Source organism: Colius striatus, chromosome 7 (assembly GCF_028858725.1).
Source record: "Colius striatus isolate bColStr4 chromosome 7, bColStr4.1.hap1, whole genome shotgun sequence".
Lineage (NCBI taxonomy): Eukaryota > Metazoa > Chordata > Aves > Coliiformes > Coliidae > Colius > Colius striatus.
The window spans coordinates 1,502,847-1,530,591 of NC_084765.1; the positions used below are offsets into that span (position 1 = coordinate 1,502,847).

The 27,745-nt window shown below is 59.2% G+C and overlaps 1 protein-coding gene across 3 annotated transcripts in view; it reads right to left on the reverse strand.

The window, feature by feature from the left end:
* Positions 1–1,030: 1,030 nt before the first annotated feature.
* Positions 1,031–27,745, reverse strand: part of KDM2A (lysine demethylase 2A) — a 46,109-nt gene continuing 19,394 nt past the window's right edge. For 2 of the 3 annotated variants that reach the window (XM_061999551.1, XM_061999550.1), the window contains exons 5-22: positions 27,074–27,152; positions 25,693–25,739; positions 24,770–24,948; positions 23,195–23,301; positions 22,574–22,667; positions 21,572–21,725; positions 19,775–19,890; positions 17,945–18,071; positions 16,199–16,620; positions 11,028–11,111; positions 9,322–9,588; positions 8,436–8,567; positions 8,257–8,346; positions 6,273–6,985; positions 5,095–5,258; positions 4,733–4,891; positions 3,860–4,075; positions 1,031–3,103 (exon numbers count right to left, since the gene is read on the reverse strand). In XM_061999551.1, the coding sequence (XP_061855535.1) occupies positions 2,922–3,103; positions 3,860–4,075; positions 4,733–4,891; positions 5,095–5,258; positions 6,273–6,985; positions 8,257–8,346; positions 8,436–8,567; positions 9,322–9,588; positions 11,028–11,111; positions 16,199–16,620; positions 17,945–18,071; positions 19,775–19,890; positions 21,572–21,725; positions 22,574–22,667; positions 23,195–23,301; positions 24,770–24,948; positions 25,693–25,739; positions 27,074–27,152 (3,332 nt within the window). In that variant the 3' untranslated portion in view covers positions 1,031–2,921. Of the gene's footprint in view, positions 3,104–3,859; positions 4,076–4,732; positions 4,892–5,094; positions 5,259–6,272; positions 6,986–8,256; positions 8,347–8,435; positions 8,568–9,321; positions 9,589–11,027; positions 11,112–12,366; positions 12,637–16,198; positions 16,621–17,944; positions 18,072–19,774; positions 19,891–21,571; positions 21,726–22,573; positions 22,668–23,194; positions 23,302–24,769; positions 24,949–25,692; positions 25,740–27,073; positions 27,153–27,745 lie in introns of those variants that run through there. The other variant, XM_061999553.1, reaches the window with a different exon arrangement.

Below are 27,745 nucleotides of genomic sequence, written 5' to 3' on the forward strand. Positions count from 1 at the left end.
CCGTGTGTGTGACACCGTGTGTGTGACACCGTGTGTGTGTGACACCGTGTGTGTGTGTGTGTGTGTGACACCGTGTGTGTGACACCGTGTGACACCGTGTGTGTGTGTGTGTGTGTGTGTGACACCGTGTGTGTGTGACACTGTGTTTGTGTGTGTGACACCGTGTGTGTGTGACACTGTGTTTGTGTGTGTGACACCGTGTGTGTGACACTGTGTGTGTGTGTGTGACACCGTGTGTGTGTGTGTGTGTGTGACACCGTGTGTGTGTGACACCGTGTGTGTGTGTGTGTGTGTGACACCGTGTGTGTGTGACACTGTGTTTGTGTGTGTGACACTGTGTGTGTGTGACACCGTGTGTGTGTGTGTGTGTGACACTGTGTGTGTGTGTGTGACACCGTGTGTGTGTGTGACACCGTGTGTGTGTGTGTGTGTGACACCGTGTGTGTGTGTGTGTGACACCGTGTGTGTGACACTGTGTGTGTGTGTGTGACACCGTGTGTGTGACCCCCCATCACGCAGCGCCTGTCACATCCCGGCTGTGAGCGTGTGCTGCGACAGGCAGTGCCAGGACCCATCCATGTGGCCACCTGGGGCCGTGGCACCCGGGGACGAGCTGCCAGAGGACGCCCCAGTGCCCGGCTGAGGGGACACACACGCGGTCCTGGGGGCTCCTCCCAGCCCTGGCAGACACACCCCGGGCACAGCTCAGCTTCTCTTCCTACAGACATAGATATTCTCTGTTTATTCCAACAGAACCTTTCCCTTCCCAGCCTGGCATCTCCCCCACAACTGAACCCAGAGCTTAGGAGCAAAAGATTCTCTCTAAACCCAGGATTAGAGAACTTAGGGGGGAAAAAACCCCTAAACAGTTCAAACCAACCCCAAAAGGAAGCAGAAAGCACCTGGCAAGCAGCTGCCCCCAGCCAAGCCCCCCCTCCCCATCCCTCCCCACGGAGAGAGCGTAAGACTTGGTTTGCTTTTACCCTTAATGCTTACATTTAATTTTAAAGCACAAACATCAGAGATGGACTCTAAATCGCCAACAAAAAAATATATATTTACAATATTTCTCCAGGAAGGGGGGAGGGGTTGGGGGGAGGGAAAGGGGAGGGGGAGGAGATCGAAACAAAACCAAAACACAACCAAACCCTTAAACAAGAGTGACTTTTCTTGCAGGAGTTGTCTGGAGGGAGCAGTCTGGGTCCTTTTTAAATCACTAAGTGATTTTTATATATATATAATTCTTTTTTTTCTCTTCCTTGTGGATTTTTTTCACCCCCTGCCCAGGAATTTTGGGGGGGAGGGGGGTGGCAGGATGGGGGCCACACACCCCTAGCCCAGCCACTCACCCCCACAGCCCCAGGGAGGGTCCCCAAGCCCTGAACCTCCCTTTTCTTTCTCAAACTCACCCCCCCCCAAAAAAAATCAATCCAAAGTAAAAAAGAGCAGCTGATGCTTCGGAGGCCGTTGGCAGGAGCCACGGGGGAGGCAGCAGGAGGCCTCCATGGGCTGGGGGGGCTCTTCCTCGCACCCAGGCTGGGAGGGGGGTGTTTCTGCTCCAAGCCCCTCAGCCCCTGCCTGGGGGAAGGCTCAGGGGCCGCTCTCCTCCCTTTATTGCTTGTGAGGCAGCAGGGGGGGATGGTTTGGGGCTGCCCTCCTGGAGCCAGCCCCCCACCTCGCTCTGCCATCCTCTTGCACGGGGGGGCACAGGGGGGCTGCTTTGTGCTATGTGCTGCCAGGGCAGGCTCTGGCAGCAGGGGAGACACGGGGGAGGGTGTGGGCACAGGCAGGACAGGGAGGGAAATAAAACAGTGACCCAAAAAGAAGATTTTAACCTGGGTTGTTTTTTTTTATCTTTCCTTTTTTTTTTGTCTTTTTTTTGTTGGTTTTTTTTGTTGTTTGGGGTTTTTTTGTTTTTTTTTCTTTGTTTTTTTGTTTTTTGTTGTTTTTTTTAAAGTGCAAAAAGCTCTCTGCTGCCCTAGAGAGAGGTTCTTTGGACCGACCATTCATTGCAAAGGAAAAACGGCAGCTCGAAGGGGGAGGAGGGTTGGAAGGGGGAGAGGGGCAGGGAAGGAGAGGACAATGCGTGGGGGGCGGTTCGGTCCCAGGCCCCTCCGGCCCCAGAGTGCTTCAAACAATGCTGTGGGGAGGAAGAGGAGGCAGCTGCTGGCTCTCTCCCCCACGCTCAGCTCGCTCACCCCGGCCTGATGCTTTACGAGTCCTCCCTGAGCTCTGCTGGACCTGTGGCTTTTCTCCCCGGAGCCTCCCGGGGCAGGGGGAGAGGCGGCTGCAAAGGCCCCCTCCTGCTGCCAGAGAACCCATCCCCAAGACCCTGGCTGCGGGGGTCCTGCCCCTCACTCCCCAAAGAGCCGCCCAGACACGGGGGGGAGGAGAAGGGGGCTCAGGGCGCAGCCCCCGCAGGCGGATGAGGGAAGAGCGAGGGCAAGTGGCGACGGCACCGAGGGCTCCGACCCCTTCCAGCCCCACTCCCTTGGACAGACCTTGACCCTCAAGCTTTGTGCTAACGGGGAAGTGACAAGTGTTTCGAGGCAAGGAGACGAGGGGGAGGAGGGGGAAAAGCTTGGGGGGTGGCGGGAGGGGGGGGAGGGAAGAGAGTGCCCCATTTCTCTGCACAGAGATCTCTATTTCAACCTCCGCCTGGGGAGCGGCCAGCCCCCGGGCCCAGGCTCCCTGCCGTGTGCCCGTTCCTCCTCTGGTACTGGCCAGCCTGGAGGGACCATCTTCATCAGCAGAAGTCCCGTGGGAGGAGGAGGAAGGACGGTGGAGCGAGGCCAGCAGCGGCCCTGCCTGCCAAGCCGGGGGAGGCAGCGGCAGGGGCCGGGCGGGGAGCAGAGGAGCGGCTCTCCGAGGGGCGGGATTGGGCTCTGATCCTTCTCCTCAGTCTGCCCCGGGGAGGGGCTCTAGCTGATTTTTTGGATCAGCTTCTCATCGGACAGGCAGTAGAGGCTGTTGATGGACAGGTCCGAGATGAAGTGCTCACAGGCTTTGCGGGTGATCTGTTTGCAGCCTCGCAGGTCGATGAGAGTGACGTTGGAGATGCGGCGCAGGTACAGCAGGGCCTGGTCTGTCAGCTTATTGCAGCCTGAGGGAAAGGACACAGAGTGGTGAGGGGGGGGGAGGGCCCTGCAGAGCTGCCCCAGCCCCTGCTCCAGCAGCTTCCCCTGGCTCAGGGGGCACAGGAACGTGTCCAGCTGGGGTTGGGAACCTCCTGAGGAGCCTCCACACCCTCCCTGGGCAGCCTGGGCCAGGGCTCCCTCCCCTCAGCACCAAAGGACTTGCTCCTCCTGGGCCAGGGGAGCTGTTTGTGTCCCAGCCTGTGCCCATCAACCCTTATGTCCCCCACAGCCCCCCCTGGGGCTCTGCAGCCTGTATGGACTGAGCAGCGTTGCTGAGGTGCCCCCGAGTTCAGGCTTCTCTCCTGCAGCTGAGCAGCCCCAGGGCTGCAGCCTTTGCTCCTCACACACATGTCCCATCCCCTCAGCATCTTGGTGTCCCTGCACTGGCCTTGTCCAGCACTTCCCTGTCTCTCCTGAGCTGGGCAGCCCAGCACTGGCCACAGGGCTCAGGATGAGGCCTCAGCAGGGCAGAGCAGAGGGGGTGCAGAACCTCCCTGGCCCTGCTGCCCACACTCTACACCCCAGGCTGCCACTGGCCTCCTTGCCCACAAGGGCATGCTGCTGGCTGTTGCTTAGTTTGCCATCAACCATGACTCCAGGTCTGTCTCTGAGCTGTGACACCTCTGCCAAGCCAGAGCTGAGCTCCGTGAGGACGCAGCCGCTTCCCCCAGCCCAGCCCAGCCGGAGCCGCCCCCAGCCCAGCCCAGCCCGAGCCGCCCCACCTGCCATGTTGAGCTCGGTGAGGGAGTTGCGTGTGGAGGAGCCCACGGCCGTGAGGAGGTTGGCTGACTGGTCTGTCAGGTGGTTGCAGTGGCTGAGGTCGAGGCGGGAGAGCAGGGGCATGTGGCGGATGATGAGGCGCAGCGTGGCGTCCGTGATGTCCAGCCCCGCGAGCCGGAAATCGATCATGTTGCGGAGTTTGCTGCGATTGTCCTGACCTGCACAAAGGGAGAGGAGGAGCTCAGCGTGGGCTGTCTGCCCTGCCTGCACTGGGGCAGCTCCAGGGCTCTGCTCAGCGTTGAGCCCCTCACTCACTGGCCACAGGGACACTGAGGGGCTGGAGTGTGGCCAGAGCCGGGCAGTGGAGCTGGGGAATAGGCTGGAGCACAAGGGTGCTGGGGAGGGGCTAAGGGAATGGGGGTGTTGAGGCTAGAGAAGAGGAGGCTGAGGGCAGACAGGAGCACTCTGACACTCCTTGACAGGAGGCAGAGGATGTGGGTCAGTCTCTTTTCCCACTTTACAAGCGACAGGACAAGAGGAAAAGGGGCCGCAGCTGCCCCAGGGGAGGTTGAGGTTGGAGCTGAGGCTGAGCTGTTTCCCTGAGGGGAGTGTCAGGCCCTGTGCCAGGCTGCCCAGGGAGTTGGGGAGTGCCCAGCCCTGGAGCGATCCCTCAGGCAAGTGCTGAGGGCTGTGGGTTAGTGCTGGGCTGGGCATTGTGAGAGGTTGAACTCAAAGGTCTTTTCCAACCATAATGATCCTACAATTCCAGCTCCAGCATCACCACCCTGCTCTGGACCCAGCACATCACCCTCCTCCAGCTCCCCACAACCCACAGGGACCCTCCTCAGTCCCCACCACCCTGGGCAGCATCTTACTGGGTTTGTCTGTTGGAGGTGTGAGCAAGTCCCGGATCTGAGGGTCCTTGATTCCTACTGCCCACCGAAGATCGAGGGTCCTGAGAAGGGGGCAGCTGGAGGTACTGAGGGCACAGACCGCAGACCAGGAACAGCCCGCTAAGATGAGGTCTTTCAGGCCTGAGGAGAAGGGAGAGAGGTCAGGAGTCACACAGGCTCAGGCAGCTCAGATCTCAGCCCTCTTCCTCCAGGGGTGTGAGGCAGCAGGATCCCCTCCCTGCCTAGGGTGGGACAGGGAGGTGGAGCACTGCTGTGAGGTGATGGCATCCCAGTGTTCAGCCCAGCCCAGCAGCTGAGGCAGGGCCCCCCCAGCCCACCCTCACCTGGCAGCCTGTTGACCAGCCACGTGAGCTGTTTTTTGGAGATGTTGGTCCAGCTGAGGTCGAGGCTGACCGGCTGTCGTTTGATGATGCCACTCAGTGCCTGTGGGGTGATGGACTTGCACCTGCTCAAATCTATCTTTGTCCACAATCTCTTGTCACAGCACCTGGACACAAGGATGAGGAGGGTGCTGAGGGTGTCTGGCCACACAGTGATGCCCACAACAGCCAGATTTCACCACGTAACCAGACTCCAAACTGCCTGTCTGCTTGCCCCCCCTGCCAGGGCAAAGACCTTATGCATCCTCACTCCCAGCAGGCCAGGCACTCAGCCTGGTCCCACTCCACAGTGGCCTCAGGAGCTCTGCTGTGCCCCTGAAGGTGCCATAACAGTGGCAGGTGAGTGGATGCTCTCCTCCCTCTGCCTTGCCACACCACCAGGCCCTTCCCTGACCGCTAGAAACCTCCCAGTTTGCAGTCCCAGTCTGTTCCCAAGCCCTCCATCCACAGCTGCCCTACTGCCAGCACTGGCTTTGGGCCTGCTGCCCCTGGAGATGTTTCCAGCCAGCCCCTGCCTGCTGGGGGGCGTTTGCAGCCAGCACAGCCAGCCCCTGCCTGCTGGGGGGCGTTTGCAGCCAGCACAGCCAGCCCCTGCCTGCTGGGGGGCGTCTGCAGCCAGCACAGCCAGCCCCTGCCTGCTGGGGGGCGTCTGCAGCCAGCCCGTGCCTGCTGGGGGGCGTCTGCAGCCAGCACAGCCAGCCCCTGCCTGCTGGGGGGCGTTTGCACCCAGCACAGCCAGCCCCTGCCTGCTGGGGGGCGTCTGCAGCCAGCACAGACAGCCCCTGCCTGCTGGGAGGTGTCTGCAGCCAGCACAGACAGCCCCTGCCTGCTGGGGGGAGAGGCGGGACCGGAGGCAGGGCAGGGCAAGGCTGGCAGGTGGGGAAAAGGCATTGGCACCTGGCAAAGCTCATGGTGGGGCACTCGGTGGGCTCAGGGGACAGCACAGCCTGTCTCCCAGCAGAGAGGAAGGCAGGAGGGGACAAACACCGGCGCACGTACGGCAGAGGCAGCAAGTCTGAGGGCGAGCAGTGCCTCCGGGGAGACCCCTTCCCCCCCTTTCCCACGGGGCACAAGGCTTGGGCAGGGGGCAGGATTTGGGCTGCGCCTCCCTCCTCACTCACCACTTGTACCAGGTCTTGCAGACCCGCATGCACTCGCAGAGCTCCCTGCGGCTCAGGTAGCGGAACACCGACATCCAGACCTCGCGCTGCATCCAGCTCTCCTCGCCCTCCTGCGCCCGGCCCCCTCGGCCGTTCAGCCGCGCCGCCCCTCCCTCCTCCGCAGTCTCCTCCTCCTCCTCCTCTTCCTCCTCCTCGTCCTCGGCGGCCGCCTCGTCCTCCCCCCCGCCCCGCAGGGCCGTCCGGGCGGGCGCGTGGCGCACGACCACGCGAGGCGAGTGCTGCAGGTTGGCGGAGGAGGCCGTGATGGCCTGGAGCTTGGGGACGATGGAAGTGCCGTGGACGTCTTTGGTGGGGCGCTGCAGGGTGACGGTGAGGTAGGAGCCGTGCAGCTTGGCCTTCTCCACCTCCGACAGCTCCTTCTTGCCGCTGGGGTTGTTCTCCTTCTCCCTCACCATGGTTCTCTCGGTGGCCTGCAGCCGCAGCAGCTGCCGGCGCTTGAAGCGCTCGTCCCGGCTGGCGCCGTGGTGCTCGCTGGGGCCGGCGCCGGGGGACGAGCGCGTCACCACGCCTCGGGGCGAGGCAGGGTCGTGGATCAGCTGCAGCATGGGGGTGGGCGAGTTGGGGGGAGGGGTCAGGGGCTCCTCGCAGCTCCGCAGGGGCCGCAGCACCTTGGCTTGCGCCGTGTCCTCGTCGCTCTCCTCCACCTTCCGCTTCTGCGGGGAAGCGGGTTAAGGGGAATGCGCCTCCTCCTCCCTGGTGCCCGGCACCAGCAGGGCCACGAGAGCCACAGCATCCCAGAGGGGTGGGGGCTTGGAGGGGGAACTAGGTGATCTCTAGAGCTCATCCCCCTGCTGCTAAAGCAGGTCCCACCTAGGTCAGGTCACTGAGGACTATATGATCTCTAGAGGTCACCCCCCTGTTGCTAAAGCAGGTCCCACCTAGGTCAGGTCACTCAGGACTGGGTGATCTCTAGAGGTCACCCCCCTGTTGCTAAAGCAGGTCCCACCTAGGTCAGGTCACTCAGGACTGGGTGATCTCTAGAGGTCACCCCCCTGTTGCTAAAGCAGGTCCCACCTAGGTCAGGTCACTCAGGACTGGGTGATCTCTAGAGGTCACCCCCCTGTTGCTAAAGCAGGTCCCACCTAGGTCAGGTCACTCAGGACTAGATGATCTCTAGAGCTCATCCCCCTGTTGCTACAACAGGTCCCACCTAGGTCAGGTCACTCAGGACTGGGTGATCTCTAGAGGTCACCCCCCTGTTGCTAAAGCAGGTCCCACCTAGGTCAGGTCACTCAGGAACATGCCCAGGTGGGTTTTGAAAAGCTCCAGAGAAGGGGCCTCCACACCCTCCCAGGGAACCAGAGTCCACCCACACCAGCAACCAACATTCTCCTTCCCCCTCACGGAAGGGGTGTCCCCCAGGGTCAGGGTTGGCTTCCTCTCCCAGTGGGAATCCTCAGGAGGAGGGCTTGGCACAAGGCCCCATGGTGCCAAGGGCTGTTCACCACATCTGCCTCAAGTGCCGGGGGTGCCAGGAGCCGGGCAGATGTGCACCCCAAGCATGCACCGCACCCAGGAGATGGTGAAGGTGCTCCAGGGTGGCTCAGCTTGCCTTAACCACTGCACTTGCCTCCCCAGCAGCGGGCTCGGTGCCAGAGGCGATGTAGCAGCCGTAGGGCAGCGTCCTGGGCAGCGCTGGCACCCGCCACCGCACACACTCCACGCGCTGCCTGGCAGAGGCAGCCGGCAGCCGCCGCGCCCTGGCCTGCGGACGGGCTCCCTGGGAGCCGGGACACAGAGCAGGGGGCCGTCAGCTCCCCCTCCTGCGGGACCCCAGCACGGTGCCAGGCTGTTGTGCAGCACCCCCAGGGCCTGCTGGCCCTGCAGCCCCCCTGTTGCAGCCCATCCTGGTTGAAGGCTCCCTTTCCCCTGGCAGAACCGAGGGCATGTGTCCTGCCCTGCCACAGCACAGCTCATCTCCTACCTGGCCCTTCTCTGCGTCGTCACCCTGGTAGCACTTGGGGCACTCCCAGCAGTTGGGGAGCTCATCGTTGAGCAGCCCTTCCCCATCCATCTGCAGAGAGAAGAGGACAGTCAGTCAGTCAGCTGCAGTCCCTCCCACCCTCCCCAGAGCCGAGCCCGCTCTGCCCTGCCACTGCTTACCTGCAGGCAGCCGGGGTGAACGATCTCGTTGCAGATGCAGCACTCCATCAGCTTCTTCTCAAAGTCCTGCGAGTCCTCGTTCTGATCCACCTCCCCACAAAGTGCACACGTGACCGAGTGAGGCAGCCTGGGCTACAAAGGAAAGCGGGAGTGAAACCAGGGCAAGGAGGGACAGCCACTGCTTGAACAAGGGGGAAGGGGACAACTATTCTCCAGGAACCAAACCTGCTCGTAGACTTAGTTGGGTGCAAAAGACCTTTAAGATCAAGTCCACTCCCTCCCCTCAGCCTGACAAACCCAGTGCTGACCCACGGCCCTCAGCACCTCAGCCCCACGGCTTTGGGATCCCTCCAGGGCTGGGCACTGCCCCAGCTCCCTGGGCAGCCTGGCACAAGGGCTCACACCCCTCTCAGGGAAACAGTTCAGCCTCAGCTCCAGCCTCAACCTCCCCTGGGGCAGCTGCAGCCCCTTTCCTCTTGTCCTGTCGCTTGTAAAGTGGGAAAAGAGACTGACCCACATCCCCTGCCTCCTGTTAGGGAGTATCAGAGAGTGCTGCTGTCTGTCCTCAGCCTCCTCTTCTCCAGGCTCAGCACCCCCATTCCCTCAGCCCCTCTCCAGCACCCTCGTGCTCCAGCCCCTTCCCCAGCCCCTCAGTGTCCCTCTGGCCCAACACTGATCCCAGCCCTGGAGCTGCAGCCTCCCCAGGGCCCAGCACAGGGGGACAATCCCTGCCCTGCTCCTGCTGCCACCCCACTGCTGATCCCAGCCAGGATGCCTTCTTGGCCCCTTGGTCATTGCCCTCCTCCCTCTGACCCTGAGGGGCCGACCCAGCGTTCCTGCCAGGCTGCAGCAGCTTTGTGAGCAAAGGCCGTGGCTGCACACTCACCGCCAAGCACTGCCGGAGGACACAGGACTGCTTCATGCGGCCAGGGCCGCCAAACTTCTTCATATCCCTGCAGTAGTGGCACATGCCACACTCGCCCTGCATGCAGGCTTTGCATTTCCTGCACCTCACCCGCCTCCGCCGGGCGCCCGACACGATGGGAGACACCGTGGGCCTGACGGGTGTGGGGCGAGGGGTGGGCTTCATGGTGTGTGGCTTGGTGATGGGGATGGTGGGCAGGCGCACCCTCAGCCGGGCCTGGAGCTTTAGCTGGCCACAGGAACAGAGAGAGAGAGAGAGAGAAGGGGGGTGAGATGAGTGAAATGCAGCGTTCAGCTTGGGTCAGAAAGCCGCCAGTCCCTGGGTCCCTTGCTGTGCCCTCAGTGAGCGTGGCAGAGGGCAGAGCTGCTCCCTCGCCTTCCTGCAGACAAAGGAGCCTGTATCAGCACTGCCCTGGGCAGCTCTCCTCCTGCACACCTTCCCTCAGGGGTCAGAAATGGGTCTGGATAGACCTGCTGAGTCTCAAAGGCATTGTGGTGCTGTTCAAACAACAGCCACTCTTTCCTTCTGAGGCAAGGAATGACAAGGCCTGGCTGCCCCCTCTCTGTGCTGCCCAGGAGGCCCCTGCCAGCTGCTCAATGGGACAGGGCTCAGCTCTGGCTCAAGTGCTCTGGTCACTCCTTCCTGCAAGCTGGAGGAGCGCTGGGAACATCCCAGCAGGCCTGTTCCCAGTGCAGGGGGTGCAGCACAGCTCTGCAGCAGGTACCTGCCACCACACGTCAGCCCTGGCAGCAAACAACGCCGGCTGCAGCGTCCTGCCAGGACTGGTGTGTGCACCACAGCTGATGGGCCTGGGGAAGGGCAGGCACCCAAAAAGCCCAGGGGGAGGACACAACCAGGGATTTGCCAAGTGTTGGAGTGCTGCATCCAAAGCATGCAGCTGCATCCAGAGCATGCAGACATCTCCAGGTCTCCTCTGAGCTGCAGAAGGACCACGGAGTCACGCTGCATCCCCTCAGGCACAGCCAGGCACAACCAAGGGGCTTGTTTGCCTTCAGACCCCCTCAGCAGGGAGTTACCCACCCTCCCCAGTGCCCAGGGTCCTGCTGCTCCCATAGCCCTGCCCCTGAGCCTGGCTCCTGGCAGGAAGGAAGCTGGGAGCTCCGGGAAGATGGCCTGTGGAGGGGAAGTCCAGCCAGCCTGGAGAGCTCAGCCCAGGCTGTGGGCCCTGGGGTACGAGCACAGACCAGGAGGGAAGGGCAGGGGCATGTTGTAAGGTCTCTTTCCTGAGAAGCTGGTTGCTATCTGCATCTCTCTCCTTGGGGTTGCAGGAAGCAACGCTCCAGTACGGGCAGGGACACAAGGGGCCAGCCTGCCCGTGGGAGAGGAAAGCTTGGTGCTGATCATCAGCCCCCACAGCTCACCCTTCAGCTCTTGGGGAAGGCAACAGCGATGCGTTCCCCTGACACACAGCATTACTCATCCCACCCAGGACTCCCTCAGCAAGGCGCTGAGCTGCTGCTGAGCACCCTTAGAGGATCACCCCTTCTGCCAGCAGCACAGCTCCAGCTCCTCACAGCACGGAGAACACAGAGCAGCAGGGGCTGAGGCAGTTACACCCCCCCAGGCAGGCCCTTGGCCCAGGGCAGGGCACCAGCTCAGCCACACTCGATCCCCCCCCAGCCTGGATCCCTCTTTGCGGCTCCTACCTTGTCTCTCTTGGGCCACTGGACGATGGGGACGCCTGTAAGTGCCAGTTTGGGGTCGCTGTTGGCGTATTCTTCCAGCAGCAGCTAACGGAGGGAAAAGAGGGGGGTGAACAAAAACAACCAACCCACCCAAGGAGAGACAAAAAGCCCAGGTGTGAGCAGAGCGAAACGAGGCTCCTGCCAGCGAGGCGGGCTCTGAGCAGATGCCAAGGGCAGCGGGCTCCCAGGGCGGCTGGGAAGGAGCCCTGCTCTGCCCCTGCAGCACACCGCCGGGCTCTGCCGAGGCGATCTGCAGCAGCAGCTGAGCCCCGAGGCCCCGCTGTGCGGGGGTAGGGGCAACGCCGAGCTCTGGCAACTGGGGAGGATTTCAGGGGGAAGATTCACGAGGGGTTGGCTCCCCATCTGCTGGGGAGCCCGGAGCTGCTCCCCCACGCTGCCTGGGGGTTTGGCTCAGTCGGGGGGGGGGGGGATGGAGCATCCCTCGGGCGCCATCCGGATGGGCACGCCGCCCTAGCCCGGCTCTCCATCCGCGGGGGCTCCCTGCGCTCTGTTCCAGCCGCTCACTCCCCTCCGCTGCAGCCCCTCCCCGCCGAATTTGCCCCTCGTTCGTCGCAAAGGTGCTTTATTTACTTGGCGTTGTCATGGCTACGCTGGCAGGAGTCTCCTGCCGGCATCCCCACGCCGGCACGGTGCTTCCCGCTGCCAGGCGGCGCCAGGGCCCGGCCGGGCTCCCGCCGGGGCTGCCCCGAGGCGTGTGCCCCGGCCCGCCGGGGCTTTCCGCGCCCGCCCTCCGCGGGTGGCTGCGGGAGCCAGGAAGCCGCGGGCTCGGCTCCGCTCCCCGGCGTGCCGCCGGCAGCCCTCCCGCTGCAAGCAGAGGTCAGGGGCTGGGGGCTCACACACACGTCCTATGGGGTGTGTGGGGGGGAGGGAACTGCAGCCTCCCCCTGCTCGGGGCAGCGGGGGGTGGGGGCAGCTCAGGCACTCATGCAGCCAGGGAGCCGAGGGGCTGGGGGGAAGGCGGGGGGGGGAGGTTGGGGGGTACACCCGGGTCCTGCGGCAGCATCAGGCTCGGAGCTGGGGTGGGCAACAACCCCCTGGTCCGTGGGGGCCGCGGCAGAGGGGACCCTGCGAGCGCAGCGTGGCCGGCGCAAGTCGGCACCGCCAGCGCGCCCCGGGGAAGGGAAGGGGAGAGGAGGGGGGGGGGAGGGGGCGAGCAGCGCGCTGGGAGCCCTCCGGGGAAGCAGGGGGACCCCCACGGTGCCCTCCCCCCTCTCCCCGGCTCGGTCCCGAGCGTCCCCGCCTGCCCACCCCGTCCCGCCAGCGCTGCCACCCGCCTGACCTTGCGCCTCTGGAGCCGCCGACGCTCCGGGGTGAAGTTTGCCGAGCCCTCTTTGTTTCGGCGCCCGCACCGCGAGGGCTGGGGCCCCCCCGTTCCCCCGGACACCTCCGGGGGCCGCCTCAGTCCGAGCGCACCCCAGGCGCAGCCCGGCTGTCGGGGGACATGGCTGGGGGAGCGGCCGCGCCCCCCGCCCCGAGCTGCCCCGGCCGCTGCCCGGCTCCGGCGAGCGCCGCGGCAGCCTCGTGCTCCTCCCGAGCCCTTGGGCAGCAGCGGCAGCTTCCTGAGCCTGAAACAATGCTGCTGCGTCACCCACATGCGGTTCCCAGCAATGCTTTGCAACGGGAAGATGGCAGAAGAGAAAAAAGCGAGCGAAGGAGCGAGCAGAGGGCAGAGCCGTTGTGCTGCAGCGCCGGGAGGGGCCGCGGCGGCGGCTGGCGCGGCGCGGATTGGCGCAGGGGCCCGGGCGGCCTCCGCCGCTGCAACCCGAGCCGCCGGCGCCGCGCTCCCCAGGGCCGGGGCAGGCTGGGGAGAGCTCGGCGCAGCGCGGCGGGGCTGAGCCCCGGCCCTGCTCACGCCCAGCCTTCCCCCCGGCGCCGTTTCTTTTGTCTTTGCGCGAGGCAGCGCTGGGGGTTCCTGCCGGGAGCCCCCCCGGGGTGGGGGTGCGGGATCCGACCCCGGCTGTGCGCAGGGAGATGGGGCTTCTAAAGCCGAGGCGAGGTGTGTGGGGGGGTGAGCCTCGGGGAGCGCCCCTGCAACCCCCCAACCTGGATGGACAAACCTTTCCTGACAAACGTCCCGGCAGCCAAAGTTTGGGAGCTGCTGGAGTCCCAAAGCCAGGGGTGACCTAACCACTAGAGGGGGACAAACCCACACCGGGTGAAGCAGAGACCCCCGAGACCCCCTTCCCCTGCTCCAGAGCACTGCAATTAAAATGGAGGGAACTGGGAGATAAAGCAGCTCTGGAGAGCGGCGACTGCTCCCGCTCCAAAGCAGACAACCTCAGGTTGGGTGTCTCCTGCTCCTGGGCAGCCCAGGGGGCCCCTGACCGGACACTTGGGTCCAGGCTGGCACCACCAACGGGCTCCTGGCACAGGCTGCCCGTGGATTTTGCCATCTGCATCGTGCTGGGGATATCCAGCCCTGCAGCTCTGCTTGGCCCGGGCTGGAGGATGTGCAGGGTGGCTCCTTCGCCACGGTGCCAAGGTCAGATGGCACGGGGAGGTGATGCCAGCCCAGGCGGGATGGCAGAGGGGTCTTTTGGCCCCACATCAGGCACCCTGTGAATGCTTCACCGCTGGCACATCGGGGAGGGACCCTGGCACACAGCTCAGCACTTCATTCCACTGTCAGTCTCATCTGGCAGGGGGTGAGGGGGGACTTCTGTGGCACAGCTCACAGCCCACCGTGGCCTTCCTCATCCATCCCTGGTGGAAGCTGCTCCTGTTCCTCACCATTGCCCTGCAGCACACAGGGGACCTTGCACACACTCCCCATGGACACAGAGAGAGGGTGAGGTGCCCTGAGATCACTCACTGCTCCCAAAGAGTGCTCATCAGCCCTTTTACACCCCCTGGGCAACCTGGCATGCTTGCTGTTCCTTTTGGACACGAGCACCTGGAGAAACAAGCTGCCTTGGGAAAGCAGATTCCAGCTGGCAGGTTGTCTGGGGCAGGGAAAGGAGGGCACAAGGCACACAGAACGATTCAGGCAGATGTGACCCACTGCAGGAGCAGACCAGGCACATGAGAAGAGTGACACATGTTTGTAAGGAGCAAGGAGATGCCTTTGAGAGCCAGAACAACATGGATACATGAGCAATGCCAGAGGCTTCAAGGTGAAGCCCTGGAGACAGGATCTGCACCTCTGGCAGAGGCTCCTCTTGTTTTTCCAGTGCTTGGTGCTCCAACAGCTCCAGGCAGAGCCCCAGCACAACCCACTGGTGCCAGTGACCGAGGCCACAGGGCTTGGTGGCACTGCAGCACGTGGAAGGTTCAAATATGGGCTCAGCTCCCCACAAGTCAACCAACAGCAAGTCTGACCACTCTACAGCCAGAGCCTCATGGACCATCCTCTGAAGTCAACATGAGGGAAACCAGCCCACCCCAAGAGGGGTCAGAAGCGATGGGCAGAGGCAGCCAAGAGACAATGGGATCCCTCAGAAGTTCCCTCCTTGCCAAGGATCTTTCCAATGACCACACACAGAGGCCTCACCAGACACATGGGCATTTTCCAGCAAGACATTCCGTGCTGCAAGGCAACACATCCACAGTCCTGTGTCACAAAGGCACATCTTTTCCCAAGTGCTGCTTACAAGCCTTTTTCCTTTCTGGGGGCCCTCCCATTCTGGCCACTGGAGAGCAGCTGGGAATGCCTTACCCCTCCTTCAGGATTTACAAGCCAATCTCCATTTGCCAGCTCTACCACCTCTAAGGAAAAGGTAAGTCCTGAAAGTGGAGGTTTGCTGCAGTTTGTCAGACTTGCCCTGTTTTCTACAGCCACTGCAGTCTGATGGCTACAGATGTCCTAAGGATGCCCTGTAGCACAGGCTCTATTTGGGAGGATACTAGTCCTGGGGGACAGAGTCCTGCAGCTCAGGACACTTGTGACCCTCAGAGGACAGCCAGCTTTAAGGAGCAAATCCTTCAGGGAAGCTCTTTGCTTTAACCAGACTGCAGGGCCTTTCACCCCCAGCTCACCTGGGAGGTGCAACCAGACACAGGGGCTGGTGGGACACACCAGAACCACAGCCAGACACCCGCTGGCTCCACAACACACCAAGTCCTTTGAACAGGTCTCAAAACCCAGCTGAACACTGACAACCTTGAAACACCCAACCCCAGCCTCCCCTTCTCAGTCCAAGGGTGAAAACCCCACGCTTGCAGCTCAAAGCTTGAGCTCCTCCAGAGCACGGTGTGACCAAAGCCACCCCACCACGGTGGCTCAGAACCACGGGAGCTCCAAGGCCACGGCACACACAGAACACCCGAGAAAGCCACAGGAAAGCAGAAGAGCAGCCCTTGAACTGTACCTACTCCCAAAGTCCTTCAGCCAAGCACCTCCAGAGCTCAGCCTGCAAAGGACAGCCCACTGTGGGACCCCAGAGCTGCAGCAAAGCACCAGAGTTACCAGCTGACCCACAGAAACCTCAGGAGGTGGCGCAAGGAAGAGAAACACGGTGCCAAACGTGAGGGTGCACGTCTGGATGTCAGCTCTGGGACAGGCAAGCAGCTGAACATACCATCAGCAAAGAGGGGGAGCAGAAGGCAAATGTGGTTTGCAGGGAATGGAATGGAGTTCTGGGGAGTAGAGGGAGGTTGACATTGTCATTTCAGTGCTTGAAGGGTTAAAACACCAAAGCCATGGAGTCAGCAGGACAGGTCTGGCAGATACAGCTCAGGGTGTAAAACAGGGCAGAGCACAAACAAAAAGACCAAATCCCATGACTCTTATAACCTAAAGTCACATCTTGCCCAAACAACCCAAAGAAATGAGGCCAAGTGCACCTTGGGCAAGGAAAGGACACCCACCATTGCAGTGTCCAGCAGCCCAAGGTATCCACAGCCAGAACTAGGAATGGAAGGTGTCCCACGTGAGCACTGCTGAAGGCCTCAGCCAGGGCCCAGAGGGTCCTCAGAGGAGCCTCAGCCACGCTGGCTGGGAGCAGTTAGTGTCCCTGACATAAAACCCGAGGCAGGGCTGCCTCCCCTCATCAGCTGATGTAACTCCCACAGAGGAAGAAGAGCACACAAAGCCTGCAGAGCCTCAGGGCTAAACACCTTCCAGTGCCTGACACCACAAGCAAAAGCCCCAAGGAAGGGCAGCAGCCCCTTACCTTGACATCAGCGATGAGGGCATCCTCATCCTCAATGCCAGTGGGAACACACTTCTTGTGCAGGGGCAGAGACTCCAGCTTGTCCACGAGGCAGCGCAGCCCCTCCAGCTCAAACTGGGTGAGGTGCACCCTCCTGCTCTTGCGGGGGCTGCCGCCGGCGGGCTCGCAGGCCTGGCCGTTCTGGGAGCCCCGGCTGGAGTCCGACGAGTCTAGAGATGGGGTTTTCTTCAGGCCTGGCAGGCTGCTGCGGCAGCTCCTGCCCAGCTCGTCGTAGTCCACGTTGGCACCGTTGGCGATGGGGCTGGTGAGGATGGAGCGTCTCGTGATGGGTCGCCGGGGTTCCTTCCCCGCCGCGTCTTCGTCCTCGTCCTCTTCTTCCTCCTCTTCCATGTTCACTGAGTCTGAGGAGCTCAGCTCCATGTCTGCCACGATGGAGGAAGAGTGAGAGAAGAGGCTTTTGTTTGCTAGAGGAATCCCCTCGCAGTTCCCAGGTACAGGGATGGGGTGGGAGGAAACCACGGGGCACGTGGCTGGAAGAGAACAGCTCCACTGCTCTTCCATTCCTGGCTTGTTTGGTGGGAAGGTGAAACACACGGGCAAAAACCACCCTGAGGAAAGGACAGCAACATCCTAGACTGAATTTCACAGGATCCTACACTGCTTGGGGTGGGAAGAGACCTTTAAGGATAATCTGGTCCAATCCCCTGCCATGAGCAGGGACATCTTCCACTACTTGGTCACTCCAAACCCCATCCAACTTGACTTTGCTTTGGAGGACCTGGGATCTCCAGCCATCTGGTCCTGGGAGTGATTTGGGACCTTGATCCTGCCTTCATGATAGAGGAAAGAGGATGTGGACTCACTAGATGACTGTGAGGTCTCTGAGCCTGACTGGGCGGGATGAAGTTCAGTAGTCAAGGCAACGTGGTGAAAGGAGTTGTAGGCCTCTGGTCAGGAGGACAGCCAGCCTTTCCCAAACCAAGTGCTGAGGGAGATCTCAGGAGGGCCACAAGAGCTGTGTCCTCTGCTAGGGCCCCTTGGACAGAAACTGAAAGCCCCACAGCAGCTGGGGCTGTGAGGTGCCCAGGAGTCAGTCTTTAAAGCCTCCCACGCTAGTGAGGACACATTTGCTTCAAGGGCCTTGGCTGGAGGTTACCCAGCTCTCTCCTATTCTGAAGAAGGGTCTCTGTAAGAAATGATCTCTTGAACCAAGATGATTGGCTTGCCTTCACTGCAAAGAGGCCAAACATTCCTCTTGCAGGAGTCTCCCTCACATGTAACTGCGTGCAGGAGGGCCCTGAGCAGCAAGGAACCATTGCTGCCCCACAGCCCAGCAGTGGTTACTGCAACTTCCCTCTGCCTCTTCTGCCAAAGGCTGTGCATGTCCCAGCAAGTACCAGGAACTGCTGTGCTGGTTTTGCAGCTGGGAGGAACCTGGCCTGTTGCAGGGACAAAGGAGGAAGCACAAGCCTCCTGGCTAGTTTTGACTTCTTGCTCTAAAGAAAAGAAAGCAAGCCCACATCCCTCAGCCTGTTTGCAACGTCCTCTGTCTGTGCAGGACAGCAAACAGAAAACAGGGAGGAAACACCTGGGAAACTGGGCAAGTGATGGCCCCAAATCCTTCCCACACAGCCCTTCCCTGGCCTGGCACCGTGCTGCTGAGCTAGACAGGGAGGAGGGTGCAAGAAACTGCTTTGCTAGAGGGGAGAAAGGAGTAAGGGCTGGAGAGCAGTGCAGGGGGCTTACCCATGCTGAGGGATTCCTTCTGGAAGTCCTTGGTCAGGTGGGAACGGCTGGTGATGCAGTAGACATAACGTTCCAGCACGTACCAACACATCTCGTAATAGAAGGGATAACGAAACTTGTTTGGGACCTGCAGGAGAGGCAAAGGGAAGGGCATGAGCTCACAGCTCCTTCAGCATCAGACTGCACAGACAGAGCTCTGCTTTCTGCTGCCTCAAACCAGACCAATGCCCTCCCCAGAGACAGGAAACACATGCACATGGATAACAGCATCATTCATGCTCCTGGCAGCCTGATGCAACTCTCCCTGCAGAAGGATATTAGCACCAGGCAGAGAGGACAGCAGGCACTACTCACTCACAAGCCATAAACATCTCATTTTCCTTTGTTAGGGGTGCAGCTCTCCCCACACAGATCTCCTGCTCATCAGGACACAACAAAAGTGCCAGATGAATAAAAGGTTGCACTTGGAGGTGCTGGTTCAAGCCCTCTTCTCAGGCCCCAGCACAGGATTTGTATGGGCAGAGGGAAAGGGTTACTCTCTGAAGAGAGATGCTGGCAGCTCAGGTATTTAGCAGAGTGCTGTTGGGGTTGTGTGTCATCAGCACAAGATGCCCCTGAGCCTGCTGCCTGCCTCACTCTGCCCAAGGGGCACACACTCCATCCTCCCACACCTCAGCTGCTCTGGATGATGGTCTGAGTGCCACCCTGAACTGCTTCAGAGAGGTCAACACAGAGTGTGCCCATCACAGCCCAGATGTGTCCTGAAGCTTCTCTGCAGGAGCTGAGCTCTGCAGCTCCCATGTCTCCACAAGGAACGAGGGAGAACACCCACTGAACATGGTGCTGCTCGAGACCTCAGGAAGCCTTTCGATTCAATCATCTTGGACCATGTCGAGGTCTAAGATCAACACCAAGCAGCAACAGAAGGCAGCCAGGTAAGGCAAGAGGCAACATGCTGGATGTACTCCCACAGACATGCTGCTGCCTTCCTCTGCAGGCAGCCAGGGGAGGCCCCAGCACACTCACAGCAAGGCCTCCAAGCCCAGAAACTGTCAGACTGGAGGAAGGATGAAGGAATGTACCCAACCTCAAATGCATGCTGTAGGTTGCCCCTCTACCCAGACTCTGTGGAGAGGGACCTGAGAGTTCTGGTTGATGGCAAACTAAACAACAGCCAGCAGTGTGCCCTCGTGGGCAAGAAGCCAATGGCAGCCTGGGGTGTAGTAAGAGTGTTGGCAGCAGGGCCAGGGAGCTTCTGCACCCCCTCTGAGGCCTCATCCTGAGCCCTGTGGCCAGTGCTGGGCTCCCCAGCTCAGGAGAGACAGGGAAGTGCTGCAGAGAGGCCAGGGCAGGGCCACCAAGATGCTGAGGGGCTGGGACGTGTGTGAGGAGGAAAGGCTGCAGCCCTGGGGCTGCTCAGCTGCAGGAGAGAAGCCTGAGCTCAGGGGCACCTCAGCAACGCTGCTCAGTCCCTACAGGGTGGGTGGCAGGAGGATGGAGCAACACTTCTTTTTGTGGTGTCTAACAACAGGACAAGGGGGAACTGGCACAGGCTGGAACACAAAAAGTTCCACTTGAAGTCCTTTGGTGCTGAGGGGAGGGAGCCCTGGCCCAGGCTGCACAGGGAGGCTGTGGAGGCTCCTTCTCAGGAGGTTTCCAACCCTGAGCCAGGGGAACCTGCTTGAGCAGGGGCTGGGGGAGCTCTGCAGGGCCCTTCCAGCCCCCACCACTCAAGGATTCCTACTTGTCCTGTGGTCTGCTAAGTGTGCATCTCATTTAGACAGCTGGAGTTGGGGCCATGTGCCGTGGGTGAGCCTGCCCTGCCCTTACCCGTGTGCGGTCTTCGATGCTGTAGATCCGGAGCTGCATCGGGATGTTGAAGCTGTGTAAGAAGTTGCCTCCAAAAACCAGCGTGTCCATGGGAGTGTACACAGCATGGATCCAACCTGGGAGAGATAGAAGGGTTTGAAGAATCCTTCTGAGTGGCTAGGTGAGGCCAAAAGTCTCTCAACTGACATGAACCGCTCTGCAGAGCAGGGCTGTCAAAGCTGCACAGTCTTCATGCTGCTCAGCCAAGCTCATCCCACACCTGCACCCTTTAACCTGCACCCAGGCTAACTGCCAACACCCAGACCAGCTTCTGACCCACTGCCAGCCCTGGCAGCAGCAGGGGGCTATGATGGGACCACACAGATCCAGCTCTTTCAGGAGGGCAGACACTACAGCAGCAACATCCACCTCTACTGAAGTGTCCCTACTGACCTGCTCAATACCTGCCTCACTTGACCCATCTGAGAGCTAGAGATACACTTGTACACCTGTGGATTCAGCCTCAATCCTCCCATGGTGGCACATATGGCAGTAGCCACCTCTTGTCCACAGCTTTGTCATCCTGCTGTCCCTGGAAAGTTGCTTCCTAATTGTCTCAGGCTTAAGAATACCAGTGACAAGGAAAAAGAGTCTTCCAAAATCTCTTCGCCCGTTAAAACACCCTCAAAGTGACTCAGGTTCCAGCTCTGTTACCTCCAAGGCTGAGCAATCCAGCCAAGCCCAACGTTTGGGGAATTTCAGCATAGCTTAAGGCCACTCAGTTCAAAACAAGTGTCAGTTGTGATGAGGGGTCTCAGCTGAGCCACTTGTGCAATCCCTCCTGTCTTCTGCTCCTGGTCCTGCTGTAAGCTACAACACAGCTTACTGCTGCCCTGCTGTTGATGAGGCAGCAGGTTACAGGAGCCTTTGCCAGCTGGGACAGTCTCATGGACACTATTTTTAAGCAACAGTTTCATTGGAAACCTTCAAAGAGGCCCAACCATCTTTTTCCCTACAAGGGAGTATTCCCTAGTGCAGGTCCAACATTTTACAGCCATCTCAGGTCTCTGTCCCAGGTTCTAACAGGCTGTGAGCCAGTCCTTGCAAACCACCACCCTGAGCTGCCCTTCCATCTGCCTCATCTCTCCTGCCTTTGCTGTTTCCTAGCACAGCACTGTAACCCCTGGGCATGCAAGACACTGCTGATGCTCTCTAATTATCCTGCTTGCCAAAACCAAGTCAGACTAAAGGTGTCTCTTACCTTTTGAGTGCTCTCACTCCCAACCACAAAGTTCCCTCACCCAAGCCCTCTGCAAAGCAGTTCCCTGCAAGCCTCCCAGTGTTACAGCTGCCCAGCTTCCTGCTGGTTTTCAGCATTTTCCAGTCCTTAGCTCCATCCTTTCCAGTTGCAGAGTGTTCAGCTGCCTTCCTTCATGCCCAGAGCAGTCACCTTGTTCCTTAAAACTCCCACTGGCTCCCTTCCTTGCCTCACAGTTATGAACACAACCCTGCACAGACTCCACATGAGAGCCAAGAAGCCCAGGAGCTGTGCTGCCTTGGGCCAGCCTCTGTCCTCACAGTGCTCTCCTCCCTCTGTCAACATGATGGGCTCTGAGAAACCCACCTTTACTAACTGATCACACATGATGGACACCGACAGGCGTGGTTTGGGAGCTGGTAAGGACAGAGCCACATCATATCTCCCTCTCCCAGTTGCTCATGAGGGAGGAAGCTAAATCCTGCCTTGTGTCCCAGGAGTCTGAGTGTCTCACCACAAGCCTGGCCAAGGCCAGGATGTGCCTGCCCACCCTGCAGTACCTGAGGGGATGACAAAGGTGTAGCCCTGCTTGAGCTCGATGCGCTGGCACTCTGACACTCTATCCCCAAGAAAAATGTCTCCTTGCTTCCCTGAGAGAAGCCAGTTTTCATAGAGCTCCAGGTTTTGGGGTGTAGGAGGGATCAGCCAGAAGATCTGCAAATAAAAGACAACACATGCATGTAAGTCATTGCATGATGAACAGCTACTGACTACCCACTGTGTGCTTCTGCCATGTCAGCCAGAGCTGCACCTCAACTAGAGACTTGCATCTCCCAGCTCAAATCTGACAGTTTCAGAGCTGCTTCTCATCACAGGGTTCTTCCCCGTGAGGGTGGTGAGGCCCTGACACAAGCTGCCCAGTGAGGTTGTGGCTGCCCCATCCCTGGAAGTGTCCAAGGGCAGGCTGGATGGGGCTTGGAGCAAGCTGGACTGGTGGAAGGTGTCCCTGCCCACGGCAGGGGAGTGGAACCAGATGATCTTTAAGGTCCCTTCCAATCCAAACCATGCAGTGTTTCTATGAAGGGCTTTGTACTGAAGACCTGTCACTAACCTTTAGTGCCAGAGCTTCTGCTTTTGAAGTCACTTGGTGTTTTCAAGTGACCCCTCCAGTGTGCTGGCTATTTAAAACCCCTCAGCTTTAGGAGAACCTCCCATTCATCTTTCATTACCTTCCTCTGTTTGCTGGTGCTCCCAGTGTGCCACCTGCACCACACCAAGAGGTGATCAAATGGTCTCTCAGAAGCCCAAGGCACTGCATGAACTGCATTATCCTCCTCTATGTCATTTAACCTTACATAAGCTGTCTCAGCATCACCTCTGCAGCTTGTTTTCAGCCTGTGCCTGGTGAGCCTCTGAGGGCCTCAACTACTTCCAAGAGCCACAGATAAACAAGCTTGGGGTAGAAAGACTTCAGTTTGCTGTCTGAGACTTGCATCTTCAAGGGTTGACAAGAGAAGAGACTCCTAAAGCACCTGTAACTTCCCCACGAGGCACTGTCCTACCTTTCCCCCTCGGTGGATGTGGTACCACACGGAAGTGCCACCAAAGTCCACGTGGAAATCTGTGTAGCAGCCCTTGACACTCATCAGACAGTATCTGGGAGAAAACAAGATGATGGTAAGGTGAAAATGGAGTGGTGATCCAGCTTTTAGAGCACATACAACATACTCAAAGGGGAATGGGCTGCCTGAACACAGGACAATGGCTCAGAGCGGTGCCAGAAGACAATTACTGCAGTGCTGAGCACTTCAGCTGCAGGGAGGTGGTGAGAGAGGAGGAGGAAGTCATTTTGCACTTATGTCACATCCCCACAAGCACATTTAGCCCAGGCAAGAGGAGACCTTTCCTCCTCACACACCTGGCAGCTCCAGAACCCTCCATGTCACAAGCCTGGCTTACAGGGCAGCTCAGCCAACTCCAGATGTCTCGAGGTGGTGAGCACCAAGGGCTTCCCCAAAGAGCAGTGAGCTCCTGGAAGCCACACAACTACCCTTCCCCCCAGCCTTCAGCAGGGACTTGCATCACTACCTGCAGTGCTCTTAATTCCCTCTCCCTTGGGCAGTTTTGGTGCAAGGGATGCTTTGCTGCCTGCCAGCCCTGCAACAGCTCAACGAGTCACTTACTTCTGCACCTTTGGATACTGCATCTCCAGGATAGCATTTGTAGACTCTGTCTGACTCTCCTTCAGGTGTCTGGGCCACATGTTATCAACCCAGTCAATCAAATCCACCTGCAACAGAAAGATGGGAGGACATGAGCAGAGATGGAAAGGGCACAGTAACCCCTTTTGCTACCCCCAGGCTGTCCTGGAAGCTCAAATACCTCTTTGCCTGTCTGGTAAGGCCATGGGACATGGGGGATGCAGGGTTGCATCCACCACAAGCAACAGGACTACTGGAGGAAGCCCTGGTGTTGGCTGAATGGCCACTGCACCCCCTTGTTGGCCCCACCACCCCCAGCAACCTTCCCAATGCCACTGGTGCAATCCCACATGTCAGGCTCTTAGGACCAGTTGTTGTGGTGCCAGTTGCAGTGCAGTGAGCCTCCAAATTCACACACAAGCAACTGCCACTGCAAGGTCCCAAGCATGGTACTAGGGTGTTGCTCTCCTGCTCAGGGCTTGACAGGAACTGGGATGCACTGGCCTTACACTAAAAACATACTGGGGAGCATCTGCTGGGGTGGGATTTAACTCACTAAGCTTCAGGACAGCCAGAGATGTCCAGGCTCCCTGTACAGTTAACAGAGACAAGTAAGTGGCCCCACAGAGCTGCCCTTTCCTCTCCACTGACTGCAAAGGGAGCTCAGCATGTCCATTCCCTCCCACTCCACCATACACTCAACCTTCCGCCCTGCTTCCACCACACCTCCAGCCTTGTCCTCCTCTGCCCTCAGATACCTCAGCACTTCGCATCAGAAACCCTCCCTGCCCTGCTGCACAACCCTGAGTCCCAGCTGAACACAGGGGCCACAATTTCCATACACCAGGGAAACCACAAAGCTCAAGCAGCACCCAAGCTATAGCTGCTCTCTCAAAATGCACTGCTGAGCCCTGCTGCCTGATTTGGGACCTGCTGGTTTTACAGCTGGCCATGCATTATGGCAAGCCAGCCCTGCTTCACACCTCTTTTTGGCCACAACAAAGCTGATTGCTGCTGCAGGATGCAGTAGGAGGCTCTGCACCAAGCACCAGCACAGAGGGAAGGTAGACCCAAGCCTGGATGACAGCCAAGGTCTCAGCAGGCAGTGAAAACCACTAACTGAGAGAGGCTGGAGGCCAGTGTTCCCATCCTGTCCCCACAACTGTGGCTGAGCACAGGTCCTGACTATTCTACCTCAGGTGCTTGTTCCAACTCTGTTCCTGTTCTTAACCACCAGCCAGCAGGAAGCAGGTTGCTTCACTCTAATATCTCCTCAGCCAATCACTCCCCTGTCTGTAACTGCTGACAGGCAGCAAACTGGTCAGATCTCTCTAGAAGGACACTGCAGAGACTTGACTGTGGTCACTACAGCTGAGGGATGCACAGGCTGGGCAGCCCCAGCTTGACTGTGAGATCAGCTCCAGCAGATGAGGTTGGGTCAAACACAGGATCAGCTCCAGCAGCTCCCTGAGCCCAGCAGTGCCAGCCATGGCTGAGCCTCAGCACGTGCCCAGTGCCAGGCTGCCCTTTGCCTCCAGCAGGAAAAGCTGTGCTCACCGTAGCAGGTCTCTGCACCAGGTTCTCCAGTTTGGTGTGGCTGAACTCCAGGCTGATGACATTGTAAAGCTTCTCCCTCTCAGCCTCTGGTGTCTCATAGTAACGTGCCCACTGTGCCATGGACATCTCGATGTCCCTCTGCGTGTTCACGTCCATGACGTCCACCATCCGGCGGCTCCCTGCCACAACAGACAGCCCTCCCTGGAACCAGCCCTGTGTGCCACCAGCCACCCAGAACACACACTCCAGCAGCCACCAGGACCCTCCTCCAAGAGCCCACCCACGTCAGTGGTAGTTAAGTCTTGGCCTCTCCCATAACTTCATCTTCCTCCACACCCATGTGGAAACACGAGCTGCTCAGGCAGGTAATGATCCAGTGGTTAAGGGCAGCTGCATGCTGGGGGAACCACAAAACCAGACCTCTAGAGCTCTGCTAAACCAGCTCACAGAATCCTTATGGCTGGAAGAGAACTTTAACACCATTGAGTCCAACCAAGCCCATCACTAAACTGACTCACGGCCCTCAGCACCTCAGCTTAAACAGCTCCAGCGCTGGGCACTCCCTCAGCTCCCTGGGCAGCCTGGGAACCCCTCTCAGGGAAACAGCTCTGCCTCAGCTCCAACCTCAGTCTTCCCTGGGGCAACTGCAGCCTGTTTCCCCTTGTGCTGTCATCACTGATCATCACTGACCCCCAGCTCCCTGCAGCCTCCTGTGAGGGAGTGTCACAGAGTGCTGCTGTCTCCCCTCAGCCTCCTCTTCTCCAGGCTCAACACCCCCATTCCCTCAGCCCCTCCCCAGCACCCTCGTGCTCCAGCCCCTCAATGTCTCTCTGGCAGTGAGTGAGGGGCCCAACACTGATCCCAGTGGAGCTGCAGGCTCCCCAGGACCCAGCAGAGGGGCACAATCCCTTCCCCGTGCTCACCCACGCAGAGCCGCACGTCGTTCACGCTGAAGTCCGGGTCTGGCATCCTGCAGGACAAACATCTCGCTAAAAAAAAGACCATGAGGTGCTTCTGGTCGCAGACCCTTCCCACCTGCAAGCCCACTACTGGCACCCTGCAGATATCACTGCTTTTTTCTGCCTCCTGGGTGTGGGTGAAGATGAGGCCACTGGATCTCTGGGGCCACAGGGGTGAGGTGGGATGCTGAGATCAGGTTTTTGGCTGAGGAAGCAGATTTGGGACCAGGATGTAGCATTTCTAGGGCTGTTGTGGAGTGGCTTGGGGCAAGAGAGCAAGCAGGCCTCGAGCTAAACATTCCTAGCTCTCATTTTAAGGGGTGCTCATGTGAGTTGTCCCAACAGAAAGGGCAGAGCCAGCCCAGCACAGGCAGTGCACTCCCCTGACACAGCACAACCACTCTGTTTGCACTGGCAGAGTTATGTGCACAAACACTGCTGTCACAGGCAGAACAGGCAGGCAGCCATTCAAGCAGCTCTTGACCCAGAGAAATAACCAAAAGGTCAGGAGAAACCCAGTTTCACCCACACTGTCATCTTCAGCATCAAATCTCTGCCCTCCCAAGTCACCCAGAACTGTGCCTGGCACCATTTCCTGTCTAGTTCAGCTCAGTCCACGATGCCCTGGATGAGATGTTGCCCATCCACTCACAGCAAGGGAGGAGCAGCGTTGCTGACACCCACTGACAAAGTTTCCTGGGGTTAATGTATTGCTCTGACTCCCATATTAACCAAACCCCCAAAGCAGAAACATCAGATCAGCTTGGTTTTCACTATGGCAGCAGACAGCTGTACTGTTTTGATGTAGAATTGCTTGCCTTGGAGCTGCATCTCCCATCCCATAGCATATTGATATCAACCTCATGAAAAGGCACAAGTCTTGCAGGAGTCCAGCTTTGCACTCAAAGCTCTGACCCTTGACTGTAGGGAGGGAGACAGGAGGCAGTGCAGAAGTGACCAGGTGGGGTAAATCAGGTTGGGATACTGGAAAATGCCAGGAATAGAACGAGTTGTTTGAGTCTCTGGCAACAGATGCCTGTATTATTAGCAAAGACACCCAACCAGATGTTGCAGCAGAGCAGCAGCAGCACTTTGCAGACCTCTGGGATCACCTACAGCCTATTCAGGCCTCTCCCTTTAAAGTCCAAACAGACCAGAGAGAACAGGATAACTGAGGTGGAAGATGCTTCTCTGCTCACCACACCACACCACACATGGGATGGGACACAGTCCTACCAACTCAGCAGAGCACAGACCCAGCTGTGAGCACCAGCTCCCACAGCATGTGGGGAAGAGGGAGGACATCAGGGCAGAGTAATCCATCACTCTGTGCCCTCACACTTACTTTATCCCCAGGCCATCCGAACTCCTGAAGATCAGAGGGTCCCTCAGGCCACCCCGCTGGATGTATTCAACTGTGAAGTCTGGTGTAGGGAGAAAGAAGAGGGAAGGTGTTAGGGGGAAGACTCCTTCAGAGGACTATAGACAAACTGAGGTTAGGAAGGATCTCTGGAGACCTCCACCCCAACCCTGCTCCCAGCAAACTGATGTCACACTCAGATCAGCTTGTTTAGGGCCCTGAGAACCTCCTCCCATCTCTGTGCAAGGCAACCCAGCCAAAGAAAGCCTCAATCCTCACTGTTTCTACACCCCTTTGGAGATCCTGCAGCTCCTTTGCAGCAGTTCTGGGAGCAGCATGGTGTGTGTTGCTGACAAGCCTCAGACAGGCTCCCCAGGGAGAGGGGAGTTTGCTCCAAAGAGGCCACACCAGACAGGGCAACAGCAAGGGTTTGTGGCCCTCACTTCCTCAAGAAACCAAGAGAGGCCTTGAAGAAATGCTCCTCCCTGGGGGCAAACCCTCACAAGGCTGTGTGATGAAAGCACATCCCACTGAGGCTGTGTGATGAAAGGACATCCCACTGAGCCTATGTATGGTGAAAGAGAAGGGAGAGAAGTCACATGGCCTTTGAATTCAGCATCTCACAGACATGTGGCTGCAGTTCCAGGTGCTGACCGT